Source organism: Pleuronectes platessa, chromosome 19 (assembly GCF_947347685.1).
Source record: "Pleuronectes platessa chromosome 19, fPlePla1.1, whole genome shotgun sequence".
Taxonomy (NCBI): domain Eukaryota; kingdom Metazoa; phylum Chordata; class Actinopteri; order Pleuronectiformes; family Pleuronectidae; genus Pleuronectes; species Pleuronectes platessa.
Window position 1 is genome coordinate 19,027,243 of NC_070644.1, and position 19,768 is coordinate 19,047,010.

Genomic DNA, 19,768 nt, shown 5'->3' on the forward strand with positions numbered 1-19,768 from the left:
AATTTTCATATTTTAAAATGCAACAAAATCCTTTGCTTTGTTTTCCTCCTGTGAAATTACACTAAGATGAAAGTGGCTGATAATTAAGAAATGGGTGTGTAGCATAGCTCACTGCCCAGTTCACAAGCTTTGTGATTGGCTGCAGCCATTTACCTGTTACCTGTGTTTTACTGCCCCTCCACTCCTGGTCTCCCGTCTCCAGGTCCAAAGATCGCTGCACTGTTTGTTCAAGCTCGGAGCTGTTGGCTGCCGGGGGGGGGGGGGATCCCAGCTCTTCCTGCTTGAACCTGAAACCTCTGCTGTATAGGCGTCTCTTTCACCACAGCACCACAGAGCCAGAGTCGTCCATCCTGGGTGTCTTTCATTCAGCCGGAGGCCCCACGTCTGACCCCTTCCTGTGCCTGGGGACGAGGCTGGTGCCCGGGCGTCCAGGCCGAGCACGGACCAGGGCCTGGATTCTCTTCATCTGCGGCGGAAGCAAAGCGAAGACTGAATTTTGAGGCGTTTTCCCGCTTCTGTGTCATTCACTGGGCCTTTATGTGTGAGGGGGACACGAGGAATCACATTTTTCTTTAAGGTATGTGCCTGATTATCGTTTGGTTTTCATACTTTGGGGAAATATTGGACTTCTGGTACTTTTGTGGATGAAGATCAGAGAGTCTCTCGCCTTCGAAACCTTTAAAACATAGTTGAACAACATAACTAATCAATATTGAGGCCCGGTGGCTCGGTCTCCGATCGATTGTGAGTGTGAGAGTCGAACAATAACAGTGAGTGAAACGTGGAGCCGCCTGTTTCCTGATCTGTGCACCAGAATGAATCTTATTTATCTTTAATTTGACATAAATATATAATAAATGTAGTTATTCGTAGAAAGAAAACAGGGGGATTGGCTCTTGTATGTGTTTGCTGCTCATTCAGGGCACTGAGTTCCGCTGATTCTTTCATTTTCTGTTCTTCCTGTTTCACTCTGACGTCCATCTGCGAAATCCAAGATACCGGAAAACGACAAATCTAAAACCAGAGACTTCATTTCCAGTCGTTTGCCTGGTTCTTCTTCTATATCTGCTAATTTCTTTCTTCTTAGTCGTATCATCTCAATCTCAATGCTCGCACCATATCATCTCGATCTTTGCCGTTATGGATTGTCTGCTGTAATCTGTACTCGGGTACAAAGGGTTGTGAAGGGAGTGTCTTTACAGCTCTTTGAGTTGTAGCTCACATGTTGTCGTAGAAAGTCTCCGACTGTCGTTCAACAGTTTCTTTCATCGCCAGAATATCACGACAGACACGTAAAGTTTATTTCATAGTCACCATATTGAGAAAACTTTGTTCATCAGTATTTTTGTTGAACATCCAAAGCTGTTTTGCACTTTTTAAGATTAAGAATAAAGATAAATCTGAATCTGTAGGTCAAACACCTTCTGGAACGTGGCAGCATATATATTGATGTATAAGTATCATGAAGATGAATATCAGATAAATCCCCTTTTATATGTATAAATTACTATAAGATTCGACTCTTTACACGTCCTCAGGTGTGGGATGGACAATCTGAGCTGAACATGGGATCCACCGTGTCCAATGTTTTCCAGCTGTGTGGGAAACCGGCCGAACAAGGTGAGACCTGATGCTTTACATCAACCTGTACTGAAGTGAAGTGAGAGAATCGAACCTTCACCCACGACCTGCTCTGAATCTTGTGTTGCACAGAGGTGGAGCGACACCTGCGAGCCAACGACCGACCCTTCAACCTCTCGTACAACTATACCGTAAGTGAAGATACTCAACTTCCTCTGTGGACAGGAAGTGAGAGACCCTCTTCTACCTCTGCTCAGATTTATAACAAGTGTGTGTGTGGGGTGGGGGGGGGGGGGGGGGGGGGAGTATTGTGTGCATGTTGACTGACAGGCGTCTGTCTCGTTCCAGAACAATGCCATCACGACCTCCAAGTACAACATCTTCACCTTCCTGCCGCTCAACCTCTTCGAGCAGTTCGGGAGACTCGCCAACACCTACTTCCTCTTCCTCTTGTTACTGCAGGTAGACATTTTGGTTTTCCTCTTTTCTGATGTTACTATGTGGCGTCATGAGGCTTCACACGCAGCCGGACGCACAGCTTCTAATCGATCTGACAACAAACGTCTGCTCACAAGCCAACGAGAAGTGAATCTGTAGATTGTCCTTTAAAAGAGTTTCATGAATTCCACTTGTCGAAGGTCGTGGTTCTTTTTGCTGGAAGATATTAACAGATATAGTTATTCACAAATGTTATTTAAAGGTAATTCTAATGTTATTGTGCGTGTGTGTGTTTGTGTGTGTTTGTGTGTGTGTCTCCTCACAGCTCATCCCACAAATCTCCTCTCTCTCCTGGTTCACCACGGCCGTGCCTCTGATGCTCGTGCTGTCCATCACAGCCGTCAAGGACGCCAGCGATGACATAGTGAGCTCAATTAACCTCACGCAAAACTGAAAAATATAAAAAATAAACTAACTAATTAGGAAACTAACTCAAGTTTATGACAGTTAATATGAAACTAAAGCCACAGGTTTTAAAAAGTAACCTGTTTTCTTTTTTGTCGTCTGAGTAGAACAGACACAAAAGCGACAAACAGGTGAACAACCGCCGAGTGGACGTCCTCATCGATGGAGAGTGAGTGAGGACGCAGATTTCACTCTGTTTTTAATATTCTGTCCAGTTTCTCAGTTTGTGATTGACGGAGCAGCTCAGAGCTCTGTGGTGAGTTCATGGTTTGTCTCTTTGGTGCAGACTGAGAAGTGAGCGGTGGATGAACGTTCAGGTCGGAGACATCATCAAACTGGAGAACAATCAGTTTGTTACAGTGAGTGCAGAGAGTTCAGAGTGAAGGTCACAGCTTTATTAAAAGATATCATATTTATAAACATGTTTATTTGCTGCTTTCCTCAGGCCGACCTCCTGCTGCTGTCCAGCAGTGAGCCGCTCAATCTGGTGTATGTGGAAACAGCAGAACTAGACGGGTGAGTGTCTCACTGACTGTCTCACTTTGTCTCTGAGTTGCATCGTCCTCATGTCCTCTTGTTGTCCCCCCCCCCCCCACAGTGAAACCAATCTGAAGGTGAAACAGGCCCTGACTGTAACTGGAGACCTGGGGGACAGCGTGGAGGCACTGGCTGGTTTCAATGGTGAGAGGCCGACAGAAAATTAAATAGATCTTGTTTTCTTATTCTGGACTTTTGGTCTAGAATAATAATATAAAGAGATATGTGACATAACTTTTTAAAGATATAATTATAGAGTAAAAAAGAAACAGTTTTCTGTTTTTGTTCTCTTCTGGAGGTTCCTCCAAATTAGTCAGACCATAATAATATTCATTTAATAATTCTGACCTTATTTTTTCTCAGAAATAACTCGATCAAGTTTTTCCCTGTGATGCAGTTTTCTTTATCTTTATCATGACTCATTGTTCTTGAAGATTAAAGTAAAATCTTGATAATAAGACTGTAGATATAAGATATAAAGATATAATCTGCTGTTTTAGCTTCACGTTCTAGTACAGGCACATCTTCACCTGGACCTTTACTCTGTTTCCTTGATGGTGACCTCTGACCTCTGACCCCTGACCCTCAGGTGAAGTGCGCTGTGAGCCTCCCAACAACCGGCTGGACAAGTTCAAAGGCACCATGACCCTGAGCGGACAAGGCTACTCCCTGGACAACGACAAGGTGCTGCTGCGGGGGTGCACCCTGAGGAACACGGAGTGGTGCTTCGGCCTGGTCATCTTCGGAGGTGAGTGGTGTTTCATAGAATGAGTTGAATGAGACGAACATTCCTACTTTCTGTTGGATCAGGCTTCATCAGAAGCATTATTATTATTATTATTATCAAACATCTTTATTTCCTCTTCGGTAGAAATGAGTTTCCATAAAATGCAGCTGCAGAACAGAATCAGCAAATATGGAAAAGTTATAAAATTATAATGAATAAATATGGTAAAATGCGTCAGTAACAGATGAAACAAACAAATGAGATAACACAGAAGTTTTATATGATATGTTTTATAGGTGTGAATATTTGTTTAACAGTTTTACCACTTTGGCAAATCACCAGGCCGCCTTTTTATTAGCTTTTATTCACTAACATGGACTTTAACCCATGAAAAAAACCTTAATTCTTAATTCTTAATTCAAAATGGACAGACGAGTTTGCTTTTAGAAGCAGTGAACGAATATTTGGCAACTTCCTTCAACTGAAAACCACGGATCTTGAACTGAATGTCTCCAGGTCCCGACACCAAGCTGATGCAGAACAGTGGGAAGACGACACTCAAACGGACGAGCATCGACCACCTGATGAATGTCCTGGTGTTGTCTGTGAGTTTAACACACACACACACACACACTAACACACAGACACACACATGCACACTCGATACACGCACACAGACACACACACACTAATACACATGGGCTGGCCATGGACATTGTTAACAAACATCTTCATGTTCGCAAAGTGTTAAATATGCTGTTGTAAGAGCTAAACTATTATTATGATCTATAAAATATGTATGATGCAACATCTTCCCCCCCCCCCTCCCTCCATGTTAGCAGATGGGACATGCACCGAAACTAAAAACTTATAGTCAAATAATTATAAACCCAAAATGACGTCCCAAGAGCAGGAAGTGGAGACGTTTCATCCATCTTGATATAAAGTCATTAATGTTGTTTTAGACAGACATTTATATAAAGAGAGAAAAGTAAAGTTTTAAATGTGGAGATCATTTATTCACTTGATGCACTTGAAGCATTGATTTCTCTTTTTAAATGCAGATACATTTTCCAGCTGATTGATTTATGGTCTCTTAATTCGATCAGATCTTTGGTTTCCTGGCGGCCATGTGCACCGTCATGGCCATCGGCAACGCGATCTGGGAGGTGCGTGAGGGCTTCGTGTTCACGCCCTTCCTCCCCCGGGAGCCGGGCATCGACGCCGCCCTCTCCTCCTTCCTCTCCTTCTGGTCCTACGTCATCGTCCTCAACACGGTGGTGCCCATCTCCCTCTACGTCAGGTATGGAAATGAACAAGGTGAGAGAATCCGGTCTGCTCTTCGTCATCGTGTCACACTTTGACGTCCCCCCCCCCCCCCCCCCCCCGCCCTCCTGTGCTTCAGCGTGGAGATCATCCGCCTGGGGAACAGCTTCTACATCGACTGGGACAGGAAGATGTACTACCCCAAGAGCGACACCCCGGCCCAGGCTCGGACCACCACGCTCAACGAGGAGCTCGGACAGATCAAATACATCTTCAGCGACAAGACGGGCACCCTGACGCAGAACATCATGACCTTCAACAAGTGCTCCATCAACGGGAAGAGTTACGGTGAGCGGCTCCGTGGTAATGAGACCTGCAGGGTGGAACGGACCCAACGAGGCTGAGTGACTGAGTTCAGGTTGTGTGTCTGTGTTTTTTCAGGGGAGCTGTTTGACTTTGCAAAACAAAGGGTGGAAATCACAGAGGTGAGAGGAGAACATTGGAAAATCTTTGCATGAACTATGTGCAACCTGTTTATTTCTCAAACTTGTTCCTGTCTGTTTGTTTTTTGTCAAATCGCAGAAGACGGAGAAAGTTGACTTCAAATGGAACAAGCTGGCGGATCCGAAGTTCTCCTTCCACGACCACAGCCTGGTGGAGACGGTGAAGGAGGGAAACCTGGAGGCTCAGGCCTTCTTCCGCCTGCTGGCTCTGTGCCACACCGTCATGCCCGAGGAGAAGAAAGAGGGTGAGCGTCCTCCGATGGACGTCTTTATTACTGCAAGGCTACAAAAACAGCCATCGTACAGCTTTACCTCCAATCTATCTTTTATCCTAAAATCAATAATCTTTTCCTCTGCTTCTCTGTCGGCAGGAGATCTCCACTACCAGGCCCAGTCCCCCGACGAGGGCGCTCTGGTGACGGCGGCGAGGAACTTCGGCTTTGTGTTCCGCTCACGAACACCAGAGACCATCACCGTCTTCGAGATGGGCGAAAAAGTCGTCTACGAACTTTTGGCCGTCCTCGACTTCAACAACGTGCGCAAGAGGATGTCGGTCATAGGTGAGAGGAGGTGGTGACCAGACGTTTTCCAAATGATTTGCCGAAGACTTTCATTTATTTAAGAACTTGCTCCTCCCTCTGACTCCCAGTGCGAAGCCCCGAGGGGAAGTTGACTCTGTTCTGCAAAGGAGCCGACACCATCATCTTTGAAAGACTCCACTCGTCCTGCAACCAACTGATGAAGGACACCACCCGACACCTGAACGTGAGTGAAGTGGTCCAATGTAAACCAGACGTCAGAGAGAGGTCAGGAGTTGAGTTGGTAACTGCTCTGAACTGTCCAGGAATACGCAGGAGACGGCCTCCGCACGCTGGCTCTGGCCTACAAGGACATAGATGAGGGCTACATGGAGGATTGGAAACAGCGCCACCATGAGGCCAGCTGCGCCATGGATGGACGGGAGGAGATGCTCGATGAGCTTTATGAAGAGATGGAGAAAGACCTCATGGTTCGTCCGCCTGTGGAGAACTGAGAGACAGTTTTAGCGAGTTAACTTCTCGGTTGGTCATTCGGAGGAAAACATATTCAGCCCGTTTACCTTGACTTGGACTCTGTGGGTTTCAGCTGCTGGGAGCGACCGCTGTCGAGGACAAGCTGCAGGACGGGGTTCCACAGACCATTGAGCAACTGGCTAAAGCTGACATCAAGATCTGGGTGTTGACCGGAGACAAACAAGGTAAGTGCACGAGAAAAGAAACCGTTTCAGGGAATGAACTGAGAAGATAAGTGGCTTTAAAGTGATGATGTTTTGGAAAACAGAGACGGCGGAGAACATCGGCTACTCCTGCAACATGCTGAGGGAGGAGATGAAGAAGATTTTCATCGTGGCAGCTAACACGCCTGAAGGAGTCAAAGAGGAGCTTCAGTAAGTCGGACGGACACAGGCGACTGTTTTAGCTTTTATTTTGCTCGATTATACTTAAAGTAACTGGGATAAAAATGACGAGTAAGTAACTTCTTCCAGGAATGCGAGGAGGGAAATGTGTCCCGAGGCAGCAGACGAGCCGACGGTGGTCCTGGACCGGGCCGGCCTCTTCTGGAGTCGCAAAACTGAGACGGTGCAGGACGAGAAGGTGGAGGGAGACTACGGCCTCATCATCAACGGACACAGTCTGGTAAGAAGTTTCATTTAATCTTCAGGCACGAGACGTTTCCAGTACCTGCTGAATCAACAAGATGCCTGAATGTCCCACAGTTTGAATCAGTGTAGCTGCAAAGTCTGAAAAACCAATGAAATAAATACTTCCTCCTCCTTCCTTGTGGCCCTCAGGCCTACGCTCTGGAGAAGGACCTGCATCTGGAGCTGCTGAGGACGGCCTGCATGTGTCAGACGGTGATCTGCTGCAGGGTCACTCCTCTGCAGAAGGCCCAGGTGGTGCAGCTGGTGAAGAAATACAAGCAGGTCGTGACTCTGGCCATCGGGGACGGAGCCAACGACGTCAGCATGATCAAGGGTAAGCAGAGCCGCATTCATATTTGTATGTATCTCACAGTGCAAATGGTGTGTCTCACTCGGATGTCTGTCCTCCAGCTGCTCATATCGGAGTGGGCATCAGTGGGCAGGAGGGCATGCAGGCCGTCCTCTCCAGCGACTTCTCCTTCGCCCAGTTCCGTTACCTCCAGCGCCTCCTGCTGGTGCACGGCCGCTGGTCCTACCTGCGCATGTGCAAGTTCCTGCAGTATTTCTTTTACAAGAACTTCATCTTCACCTTCGTGCACTTCTGGTACGCCTTCTTCTGTGGCTTCTCCGCTCAGGTGAGGGACACGTGGTGGAATCGATTGTCTGTGACCTTCCTGCATTTTATAAAACCTTATAAACATTCCAATTTACAAATCAATTATATTTATGTTGCTTTCTACAATATACACAAACTTATTGAGGTGTTTTCATGTTGTTGCTCATAGACTGTGTACGACGAGTGGTTCATCACTCTGTACAACCTGATGTACACAGCTCTCCCCATCCTCGCCTTGAGCCTCTTTGACCAGGTAGGAGCAATATCCAATAATCTTATAGTTGAATATCTTTAAACTGAATTCACCCTGTGGCTCATCTTCCTCTCTCCTCTCTCTCTCTCTCTCTCTCTCTCTCTCTCTCTCTCTCCCCTGCTGTGTCTCTGCAGGACGTGAACGACCGCTGGAGCTTCCAGTATCCTCAGCTCTATTCTCCGGGTCAGCTCAACCTCTACTTCAGTAAGAAAGCCTTCGTGCGCTGCATGTTGCACAGCGCCTACAGCTCCCTCATCCTCTTCTTCATCCCGTGGGCGGCCATGCACGACACGGTCCGGGACGACGGCAAAGACATCGCCGACTACCAGTCCTTCGCTCTGCTGGCCCAGACGTCCCTGCTGGTGGTGGTGAACACGCAGGTGAGGGAAGCAGGCCCCTGGTGCCAGAAGCAGCAAGTTAGGCGTTTTATTAAATCAATATCTCTCTGCCTGTGTCCCAGCTGTGTCTGGACACCTACTACTGGACGGCCGTGAACCAGTTCTTTGTGTGGGGCAGCCTCGCCGCCTACTTTGCCATCACATTCACCATGTACAGCAACGGCATGTTCCTCATCTTCACCTCCTCCTTCCCCTTCATGGGTGAGTGGAGTGACCTCCTGTGACCGCCCCTCCTCCCTGCACCTCCTGTGATTCTGTGGGATCACTGACAGGAGGATGTTTTCTCTCCAGGTACGGCGAGGAACTCTCTGAACCAGCCCAACGTGTGGCTGACCATCTTCCTGTCCACCCTCCTCTGCATTCTGCCGGTGGTGGCGATCCGCTTCATCCTCCTCCAGATCCGGCCCACCATCAATGACAAGGTGACGCAGGAGACACCTCCATCATGTGTTTGATTCCCACATTAAGTGTCAGGTTACAAATGGGCCTATTTATATGATAAACATATCATTAAATCAGAAATTCATGTTTAATGTAATAATGTAATGAATATTTTTGATTGTCCCCCCCCTCCAGGTGAGACATAAGGTGCGGAAGGAGGCGTTGCCGGCCCCGACACCTCACCGCAAACCTGCCAGGAGAATCAGCACCCGGAAATCCGGCTACGCCTTCTCCCACTCCGAGGGCTTCGGGGAGCTGGTGACGTCCCGGAGGTTCCTGCTGAAGAGGCCCCTGAAGAGTCGACCGGTGCTGTTCGCCACCACTGAGTCCCCGCTGGCCCAGAATCAGCCTCAGCACTACCGCACCATCACCGAGGAGCAGGACCCGACGCTGTAGAAAGTCTTTTATTTTGAAGCTTAGCTCACTCGTGAGAGGATGCACTGGGTAAAGTTCACCACCTGGATTCTTACCAGGTCAAACTTTTTATTAAAAAATTCTGTCCCACCTCCTTTTAACGCTGCAAGATTGGCTGCAATTCCACTAGAGGGCGATCACGAGCTAGTCCTCAATGAAATGTAGTAATTAGCTAAAATAGTTGATTACAAGTAAATTACTTATTTTAATCTTTTAAATATAGATGTAATGATTTTGAAAAGTACTAATGTCCCTTCGAGTTCTTACTGGGAAGGCAAGTGGGAATCTGGCTAATGCTGCAGCCTCTAACTGGTCATGGTGCCGTTAGTGACTTTATTCCATCAGTTTAATGGTGATTGCAGTAAAACATGTCTGGTGCTGTGTCACAAAGAGACAAACAGAAAGCTGTAAAATTACTTTAATAGAAACTTTCTTTTGACCCCTTGTACATTTCGTTTTGAGGCTTTAGCTCCAAACGCTCCGATGCCTCTCTGGCTTTTTTCTAATGGGTGAATATTTGTATCATTGTTAAAAAGATGTTATCGGCTCTCACACAGGAAGTACAACTGTCTCAAACTTTACTCTGCATTACTGCATTCGATGTAAATCAAGTTCAAATGTGTTATGATGTTCTCTGTGATGATCTCCTGTCTCAGGCGCAGCAGATCTGAGACAGCACGAAGCTCATATTAAGCTTTGGGACACTCAGAAAACTGATGAATATTGTGTCATACAAACCAAATTCTTTATCTTTTTAATGGTTACGTCAGAAGCCGGAGGTGCATTTTGTGCCTTTTAATTATTTTAAATTTTCCTCCAGTGAATTAAAACTCAGGGTGTCATTTTGAGAAAGTGAAACAAGGTGATTTCTGTTGAAGACTGTGATGAACCTATTTTCCACACTGTTGTTTACATGATTATTTACATTAAACATTGTTTTGTTATTGTCATGCTTCGTGTTTGTGATCTGTATTTTAATATTCACACTATCATGGGGGTAAAACTTCAGGTACCACAGTGTTTTCAAAGTGCAGCCAGGGGTCAGTGTTGTCTTTCTGCAAGAGTTTCAACTTTACAGAGACAGTGATATAAAGGAAGAGTCATGGGTTTAACTGGGGACAGATCATAGACAAGCAGATAAATATAATATATAAATACTCACTCCTGACACATATTTTAACATCGTGACCTTCAAATGTTTATAAATACAATATTCTCAAGTGTAACCTAAACATTTTTATACCCAGTTTTATATGGATGTATTTTACTTCATTTAATTCAATGTTCACTGGGTCTTTTTTTCATTCAGGGGACCATGATCATAATAATATCAACTAGTGAACAAATGCACATTTTTATTATGAGGAAAATAATCCAAAGATGCAACCGATTATTATCAAGAAATACAGGAAGCACGAAAATATGAGGAACATATGAAGAGTAAAGAAATGAGCCTGTACGTGCTGGTTTGACTGGTTTAGACTTTATTTAAACCTGCACACGTTGAATTGTGCAGTTTGTCAGATTCCTTGCGAGGGACAGAAATACCTGTGATTGTTGTACATATTTAATAAGCTGACCTCTTTTAGGGAAGCTCCTCCAGATCAGTGTGCATTATGTGAGCAGCAGTTTGCTCTATCACTCTCTGGCTCCCTCTCTTTTTCTCCTCTCACACTTCACACACACACACACACACACTCTACTGAACTGTGCATCAGTGCAGACACACACACACACACACACACACACACATACATTGCATTGAGCCCACAGCCGCAGTGTCCTCTGGGACAGCGATGACATCCCCGGAGGTGGGCTGTCCCTGTGTGGCGTGGATCCAGAGAAGCTTTCAGTTTCCTCTGTGATCCACAGGAAACAGGTTAGTTCACATTACAGTGAGTGGGTTTGTGCTGAAATGTACAGTGAGACATATAATATTCACCAAATATTCCTAAAGGCTTACGTTTGCAGAAAAGCCCCTGAAAGAGGAGATGAAGTGGAAGCATTAAATTCCTTGTTAAAGTGTATTTTTAGGTTTTCCACATCAGAATGCAACATCAACACCAAACAGCTTCATCCCAAAGGTTAAACACTGATCATTCAAAACAATGCACAGCTAATGGAGCCTCCTCCTCCTCCTCCTCCTGCAGTTTAACCCTGCTGGCTCCGCCCCTCAGGTCCATGCTGCACAGTCAGCAGACTGGTGAGTGAAGGTCACTGCATGATCCCAGCGAGCGGAGCAGGACCGGGGCCTGACATGTTGTATAAATAGCCTGTGGGACACACCCTTCACACAAGCACGACAACGATGATACGGTTTTGTTGAACACATTTTACTGTCCTGCAACACGTCATTGAAATATAAAGATTCACAACAAGGAGCAATAATGGAGAAGGAGAAAAAAATAAATAAAAAATAGACGTTTCCCCGCTCATACAACACAGACATGAAAATATTGGAAAAAAGTACAAATACAATGAAGTACAAATATCTATGAACGTTAACATATACCTGATATCATCATAAAACCCTCTTGGGTCAAAGTTCAAGTACAAAGCAAGTGGCTTGCTTCTGTAAGAGGAGACTGAACCTGCAGAGAAAGAGAATTTCACACTCGCTGCTCCAGCTCGGTCTGAGGATCACTGAGTGTCTCAGTGTCTCAGGCAACAGGCGGAGAAAAGTCTGGAGACGAGTGCACCAAAGGAAACTGTAGAGTAGAAATCACTGAACTCCAGATTGAATTTAATTTGCTTTAATAGAGACGTCATTTTCAGTATCAGACGGTGTCTTGAAATCTAAGGGTCATGGTTTCAGTTTGGTCCATGGACTCCTCCTCCTCCTCTTCCTCTCCTTTCTCCTCTCAGGTGCTCGTGATGAGCGTGATCACGTGGGGGGGGATTTAAAGGAGGCTGGAGAGGAGGACAAGGTTCAGATGTGGTTGTCCTGTTTTTTGTTTGTTTCATTTATGAAGTTTCTGGGTCCAACCGCCCGCTGATTGGTCGTCCTTCTGTTTGTTTCTTGTCTTCTTTTGAGATTTATTATGTGTTGCTGGCTTTGTTTTTCCTGTCTCCTGCCCTCCTTATCGTCTGCAGTGTTTCTATAGTCTTATCATTTCAGGATTTACCTTTTTGTTTCTTAGCTTATCACCTGTATTTATTATTTTGTTTCTCATAAGACTCTTGTTTTATTCTACACTTTATCTTTCTACTGCCAAGCTGCAGGGCCTGCACATTGCAACAGAAAGGAACACAGTGATCTGACTCGCCTACAAGAATCAATATCCACAGTAAATAAATGTTGGGACTGAAGATCTGCAGACTGTTTATTAACCATCAGCACCTGATGTATTAATAATAATTTGATGGGTAAGACCGAGCTGTTTCCACATTAGACCTCTGACTCAGCGTTAAGACTTCTGCCTTAACAGAGATCAAACTTTTCTAACCGTGGCTCAACTGTTTAGACGTTTGACACATTGTGTGCGTGTCTCTGTGTGTGTGTGTTTGTCTGTGTGTGTGTGTGGGTTGCATGAGCAGACTGAGTGGTGTCAGTTGTGAGCCGTGTGTCTAAATAAAGGATTACCTTCAACCTTAGAAAGAGCACACACACACAAACACACACACACACACACACACACACACAAACACACAAACACACACAAATCAACACACTCGACCCAGCAGATCATTTCAGATTGTCAGTGTGCTCTCTGTAAACACAACCTTCGTGCACCGTTGTGTTTTGTTGTATCTGGCTCGCTGCTCTGGGGTCAACGGGCAAAAGTTCCCTGGACTCCCTGGAAGAGTGATCACGTGACCTCGAGCTGGGACAGAGTTTTATTGACCCGATATTGAAGTGGGTCAAACGAGTGTTTGTCTTTCAGGTGCACAGGGGTTGAACCTGTGAGGCTCCTGTAGGAGGGGGTCGTCCCAATGTGGAGCAGGGATCACATGTCACAGACATTTATGACATGGAACATGGTGGCAGCTCAACTTTTATATATATATTTGAATATGTCGGCCATTGAGCTGCTGTTTCTTCATTTTCTAAAGTCTGTTTATTCACATTGATCTGTTTCTTTAATTACTGCGTATTAACTTAATGAACTTCTCCATTTCCTGGAACATTAAATGTACAGATAGCCAGATAAACCACTTTCTTTCCCATGATGCATCTTCCCTGCATTGCTTTTGTGCGGTCTGACCTCACAAAACACTTCCTGCTCCTCGCAGCTCAGATAAATCATTTACAGCGTGGCCAGAAATTGCATCTGTGCATGTGTGAGTGTGTTCGTCACGATTCAGACGAAAAGCTCGAGTCCTCTCCAGAACCAGCGGAGTCACCTTCAGTGCTGAGTGGAGCTGAACATCTACACAGAAACAAATTCTAAAAAATAGAAACAGGTTTATCGGATTCAGATCCTGAAAACATATCTTTTGATCTATTAGACAGTTTGATAGAGAGTCAGATACATACATCTATTCTGCCCTTTTACTGCACGTTCAGAGAGTTTCTGGAGCAAAATACGACATTTTATATGAAAAGTATTGATTTAAAAACTAAATTAGATGAAAATGACAGTGACATTGTATTTCCTCACAATGTAATCTTGTGTTAAATTGACTTAAGAGTGAATCAACCTGCAGGGGAAACACATCAGAGCAACGACAGACTCTTTATTTATTTATTTGGTAACAAACTCCATCGTACTAACATTCAAGAATATTATTATCTTCAGAATATTGCATATTAAGATACTTCTGACATGATCTGAGATACAGAGTTTACATTGATTAGTAACATGGAAAAAAAACTGACTGCATACGTTTGAGAAATAATAAATGTGAAAGTAATTCATTCAAGCAAAGTTGTGGCGACACAGAAACAAATCCTGTTTAAAAGGCACATTAATAGAACTATGAGAATCTTCCATGCACACAAGATAAAAAGCAGCATTGAAACCATATCACAGTTTAGTGGTTAACTCATGAATACCTGATAATAACGCCAGCCAAACAGCATACAGAACAATTATTGCTTCGATTATTGCTATAGTAAAAGTGAACAATGTGCATATCCTATCATAGATTGTTGGAGGGTATTCAAGCAGCATATGGACGGTATAATTTATATATTATATATATATATATATATATATATATATTTATTATTTATAGAAAAATTGACACTTGCATTAAATGACAGACTTTTAAAAAGGTGCTTCATCCAAAGAGATTGCCACAGAAATGAAGAAGGCATTTTTTAAGGACAGTTCTCTGAAAAATATATGAGAGAGCAGATTTAAAACTGGGTAAGATGTGTATAAAGTAAAAGTTATGTGTCTAGAACTATTTGTTTATCAGACACCCATGTGTTTAAATGTACAAGTATAGGTTTGCAGTAGGTTTTGACTAATTTTGGAAAATGTATTGTTGTATTTAGTCAAGTTCTGAAAGCCGAAGGTTTCCTCCTTGGATTAATTGTTTTCCTCAATCAATCATTTAATCAGAAAGAAAGCAAAATAAATTCACATTTTAGGGGTTTGAAACAATACATTTTGTATTATTATCAAAATTGTTCTTATTATTTTGTTGTAAAAGACAAATTTTCCTTTAACAAAGACTCCATATTTGATTCAAGGAGTATTTTAATCCAACATATCATCATCGGGCTCTTGTGATGGGATTTATAGATCAATTTAAACTTAATCTGGTCCAGTTTCCAGTCTGTTTCATGTCAAAGTCCCTCTCTCCTCCTTAGCCCCTTTCCTCTGAGACTCATCCTATAATAATCCCCACAACTTGTGCACAGTCAGCTCGTCTCCAGATCCTGTATCAAGGAGCCGGTTCCCACACTCCTCCCAGCGACACACTTCACCCTTCTCCACCAGCACGAACTTCCACTCCACCTGGCTCTCCGCGGGGAGGCTGACCACCGTGGCCCAGTGCCCGTCCTTGGCCCTCTCCAGTGGGACGAATTCCTTCCAGTTCCCCAGCTCCTGCTGGTTCCCAGTGACAGCCACCGTCTGGTACGGCGAGCGAGTGAGATAGTGGAGGCTGAACGTCACATTAACATTCTGGGGCATCGGATGGACGGCAACGACCTTTTTGTTGTACTCAGTATTATCGTCCAGAGCAGAGAGAGAGCTGGTTTGTTTGTCTTCAGTGGATGGGGGGGGCTCTGTATCAACACGTGAAACATCGGTGAGAGAAGAGCCGGGCTGGCGATAGTCAGCGGGAGGCTGGTCGGTGGTTTTGTGGTCTTGGGAAAAAGACGGGACGGTAATGTTCATCCAGGGAAGGACTTGGTAACTGTCCGTGATCCATTCGTTATTGTCCATAGTCGCCTCCATGATACTGATTTCAGTCTTTTCGTAGTCGTCTTCTTTCTCCGTCTCTGCCTCTGTTTTCATTTTATTTGCAGATCTCACGTCTTCCTTCTCCTTCTTCTCCACAACCTCAACAACCACCTTCTCATCTGTCTGATTCCTCAGCTCATCGGTTGTGCTCATTGCATTCGCTGAGATCTGCAACATAAGCTGCTCCAGTGCTGTGTGGTAACTGTCCTCGATCTCGTGGCCAAACGTGTCCTGGTTGTCTGCAAACGAGTCGAACTTGGCCTCGCCCGTGTGCTCGCTGTGGGGTTGATGGGAGACACGTGATGGGTAAGGCCCAAAAACCAGACCGGCTGTATCGGCCTTCATGATAGAAACAGCAGCATCATCGGCGTAGAGGTTGTTTTTGGAATCTGTCCCTTCTTCTGACTCTTGATCACAATCCAGTTGTGGAACTAACATATTTTCTATTGTCTCTCCAAAGTCATGACCAGCATCTTGTAAATCAGGACTGGCAGCCATGCTGGATATCCCGCTCTCTGCTTCAACAGCAGGAGACGACCTGCTGCCCTCGTCCTGATCCCTCAGCTCACTCCGCTCCAAAGACGGTAATGGAGGTTTCCACATGAGAAGGTCAAGGTCCGGACTCGTGCCATTAGTTTGCATTCGGTCACTTCCTAGGTCATGGGGTAAAGCCAACGTGTCAGGGGGGGATATTTCCTCAGACATCACAGATGTGGTAATCTTATCATTATCGCAAACAGCTGCATCAGGAGCAGCAGTGACGCTCGTATCTTCAGCTTCACTATTAAACAATCGGACAGTTTGTTGGTCCTCGTCCTGAGACGGCAAATGAAGGTCAACGCTTTCTTCAGCCAACGTGTAGTCTGCAGATGTTTGATTGATTTTGTGGTGAAGCTCCTTCTGGAGCAAAGGTGCGTCAGAGCCAGGATCAGTGAAATCCGTGTCTTTATCCAGAGGTTTGGAGATTTCATCTTGTTTCTCTTCACTTTGTGGTTGTTGACAATCCTGCGGTGAAGACGGTTCCTGTTCACACGTGGAAGGACAGATTTCGTCTTGTTGAGGAGCAAGCTGCTGCTCTACAAACTCCTCTTCAGCCTCCTCACCCTCGTTCTCCTTTTCTTCCTCTGGAGAGAGCTGATAACTGGAATGATTGCTGTCGTCGATACTATCTCGAGGGTGATTCTCTTCTTCCAACTCGGCTTTGCCATAACAGATACAACAGCAAGAGTCATCTTCGTCTGTGGTCACACTCCCATCGTCCTGATCCTCGGCTTCAAACTCCTAAAAGGACAAGTTCAAAAAGTGCCAATGAGACTCAAGAGACGTGGATAAAGAAAATCATTCAGTCAAATTCAGAAATAGATGAATAATTTGATCAGAAAATCAAGAACAATTGTGTTGTGCTCAAATGTTCTTTAACCACTTTCTTTACTAGCTAGTTGCTAACTTAGTATTTTCTGCTTTTTGTGAAAAGAGAAACAGCTTAAATATTACACAGTTTTATTATAAAAGTATTATAGTGGGGCTCACTGCATTTGTCCATGTAAATATTATATATATTATACACCTTCCTAAAATGTTCTTTCAGCCATCATCCATCTGACCCACTTGTAGCTTGTTTCAAATACCTTCTCAACCTCCTTGTGTCGCTCGTCACGAATCCCCTCTAGCTCCTTCCAGCAGCCTCCGTCCCCCTGGACCTCCTCGAGGACTTCTTCTTCTCTTACTCCATCATGTGTTGCCCTCTCCACCTTCGTTTCAGCCACCGTGGTCGTGTCACATTCCAGGTTGTGAGTGGCCTCCTCTGTGTACGTCTCTGCTTCTCTGTGAGAGTCCTGGACCACTGTCCCTGCCTCTGAGTCGGGTGCAGTCATGTTCTCGTCCTCCGGTATCTGGACGTAGCTCCCCGCAGGAGAATAAGAGGAAGGTTTGTTTTCAGCAGCAGGAGCTCGACGATGCCTGAGTTTCAGATCACGTTGACATTGATCAGCATCGTCCTTCTTCTCTGAGGAAACTTCATCGCTCACATCTGTTGAGAGAACAGGGATCAAACTGTCATTCAGCATATTTATCCGATTAAAGTACAAACCTGATAAGAACGTCATGAGAAAACGTCATATACTATCAACTAATCCTAAGACAAACAAGATAGAGCTTTTGAAAACTATCTTTTCAACCTTTGTACCTTTTTGTGAAATAACGAAACAGCAGATGATTTCATCACAGGGGAATCCAATCAATCCAATCAGCAGTGATTGGCTGTTTGAGTGTCTTCTCCATTTCAGGCCTTATTTGACCTGGTCATATAAGTCTCTAAACTTTGTCCTCATTATTCACTTTCTTTCACTGTGTCTGTATCTGAGTCCACTTACTAGATCGATTTCTGTCTGTCTCATAACCTGATAAAATGTCCCCTGTGGGTGTTATATCTATAACTTGATTATTAGAAGTGTTGCTTTAATATGTGAGCACTTACTAAGATAGTCTTAAAGCCAGGTTGAACTATGATCATTAAATACCGCTGCACACTTTATTTATTTATAGTGGGTTATTTATTTATGACAAGGCGACCTATTTTATGGGCTCATCGTATGTTTAGCTCATAAAATCTCAGAGACACAAACAACTTTAACAGTACACTTCCAAACAAGTTCACTAAAGGTCAAATAAAATCCTTAAATGAAGAATATGGAAACATTAAAATGAAGGTTTTACATAATTAAATCATAATTAAAATAAGAAACTATTGGAAGGTACTTAAGTTGCAGCCAATCTCTGCAAATATCTGACAAAAGTATTCTCATCAGACTGGATCATTTCCTTTTAAAATACCAGTTTACATTAGAACGAGGTCAGCTCTGTAGTATATCTATATTTATCTTTTACAGTACTACTGTCACCAGGCTGGATATTAAATATTATTCGCAGTACCCACTGTGATATTGTGTATTTATGGAGTTATATCTGTTACAGGACGATCATATGTCTGTGATATTGCTCCACAGGCAGTATTTTGATATAAGATCAACGCAGAAGTCATAAACACGTTATCTATGGGTTCATATATCATTATGACACCTGTCTGTTATTCCTGGATCTATTTACCTGTTGCCTCGGAGGAGGAGCTGCGTGGATCCCCAGGGCTCAGCTCCTGCTCCGGCCAACTCGCCCCCGACGCGTCCCTCCGCGCTCCGGGGCTCTCCCTGTCCCCGTCTCCGTCCCCATCCCCGGCCGCGGCCGTGGCCTTCCTCTGCGTCTTCCCCCGCACGGTCCGGTAGATGATGAACGCCGCCAGCACCGACACCATCGCGATCACGGCCAGAGCCACGGCGGGTCCGTGGCGGCCGATCATGCAGAAGAGCGACGCCAGGTCCATGCGTCTCTCCAGGGCTACGCTGTTCCCGTTCATCAGCGGCATCGCGACGCAGACGTGTGGATCAGATCCCCGCTGCTGCTGCTGCTGGTGTGTGTGTGTGTCTGTGTGTCTGTAGTGTGTGTGTGTGTGCGTGTGTGTGTGTCTGTGGTTGAGTGCGCATGCAGGCCTGGACGATCCGACAGGAGCTGCTGCTGCTCCACGTTTACGCACTGACCTCTTGTTGCTGCAGGGCTGCGCACGTCTGCAGGTGCGAGCTGCTCATTGGCTGACTGGGTCACGGGGACTCCAGCGTTCATTCATAAAAGAGGAGAAGGAGGAGGAGGTGGTGGAGGAAGAGGAGGATGATGAAGAGGCCTATTCTACACACATACAGCCAATGTGTCTGTTATCCTCCCTCTGATAGGATTAACACTCATGTTGCCTTTCTCCAGTGAAATGAGTCCTTATTGAGCACAGTCGTGGTCAGGGTCATCCTGACACTGGACCTTTGAGCAAACCTCCTCCAGGAAACAAAGATACGACTGTTAAAATATGAGAGAAATATTCTTTATACTGTGATTTGATTGCACTTTGTCTCTGATCTTTTAAAAATACAGATGTGGGCAAATCGTCAAATATCAAATGTGACCCAAAGATCCCCAAACAGATGTGCTCCGTGTAATCTGGATGTGAATGTGGCTCAGATGGAACTAAACTAATTCAGGCCACTATTG

At 44.9% G+C, this 19,768-nt stretch overlaps 2 protein-coding genes across 2 annotated transcripts; one reads left to right on the forward strand and one right to left on the reverse strand.

The window, feature by feature from the left end:
- The first annotated feature begins 256 nt into the window (after window positions 1-256).
- On the forward strand, window positions 257-10,093 carry atp8b5b (ATPase phospholipid transporting 8B5b). Its single transcript, XM_053411045.1, has 28 exons — window positions 257-577; window positions 1,539-1,620; window positions 1,714-1,772; window positions 1,930-2,043; window positions 2,345-2,443; window positions 2,592-2,653; window positions 2,771-2,843; window positions 2,930-3,000; window positions 3,083-3,165; window positions 3,611-3,769; window positions 4,265-4,353; window positions 4,858-5,051; window positions 5,154-5,362; window positions 5,456-5,499; window positions 5,597-5,762; window positions 5,889-6,077; window positions 6,167-6,282; window positions 6,362-6,526; window positions 6,643-6,754; window positions 6,838-6,943; window positions 7,043-7,193; window positions 7,349-7,532; window positions 7,610-7,833; window positions 7,984-8,067; window positions 8,202-8,447; window positions 8,528-8,666; window positions 8,757-8,887; window positions 9,042-10,093. The coding sequence occupies exons 2-28, from the start codon at window positions 1,566-1,568 to the stop codon at window positions 9,300-9,302; spliced, it is 3,585 nt and encodes a 1,194-aa protein (XP_053267020.1). The 5' UTR covers window positions 257-577; window positions 1,539-1,565; the 3' UTR covers window positions 9,303-10,093.
- A 3,884-nt stretch (window positions 10,094-13,977) lies between these two features.
- On the reverse strand, window positions 13,978-19,097 carry stbd1 (starch binding domain 1). The gene is made up of 3 exons (XM_053410667.1): window positions 18,785-19,097; window positions 17,308-17,708; window positions 13,978-16,960 (listed from the first exon to the last, which is right to left on the reverse strand). The coding sequence occupies exons 1-3, from the start codon at window positions 19,095-19,097 to the stop codon at window positions 15,104-15,106; spliced, it is 2,571 nt and encodes an 856-aa protein (XP_053266642.1). The 3' UTR covers window positions 13,978-15,103.
- Between the last annotated feature and the right edge of the window lie 671 nt (window positions 19,098-19,768).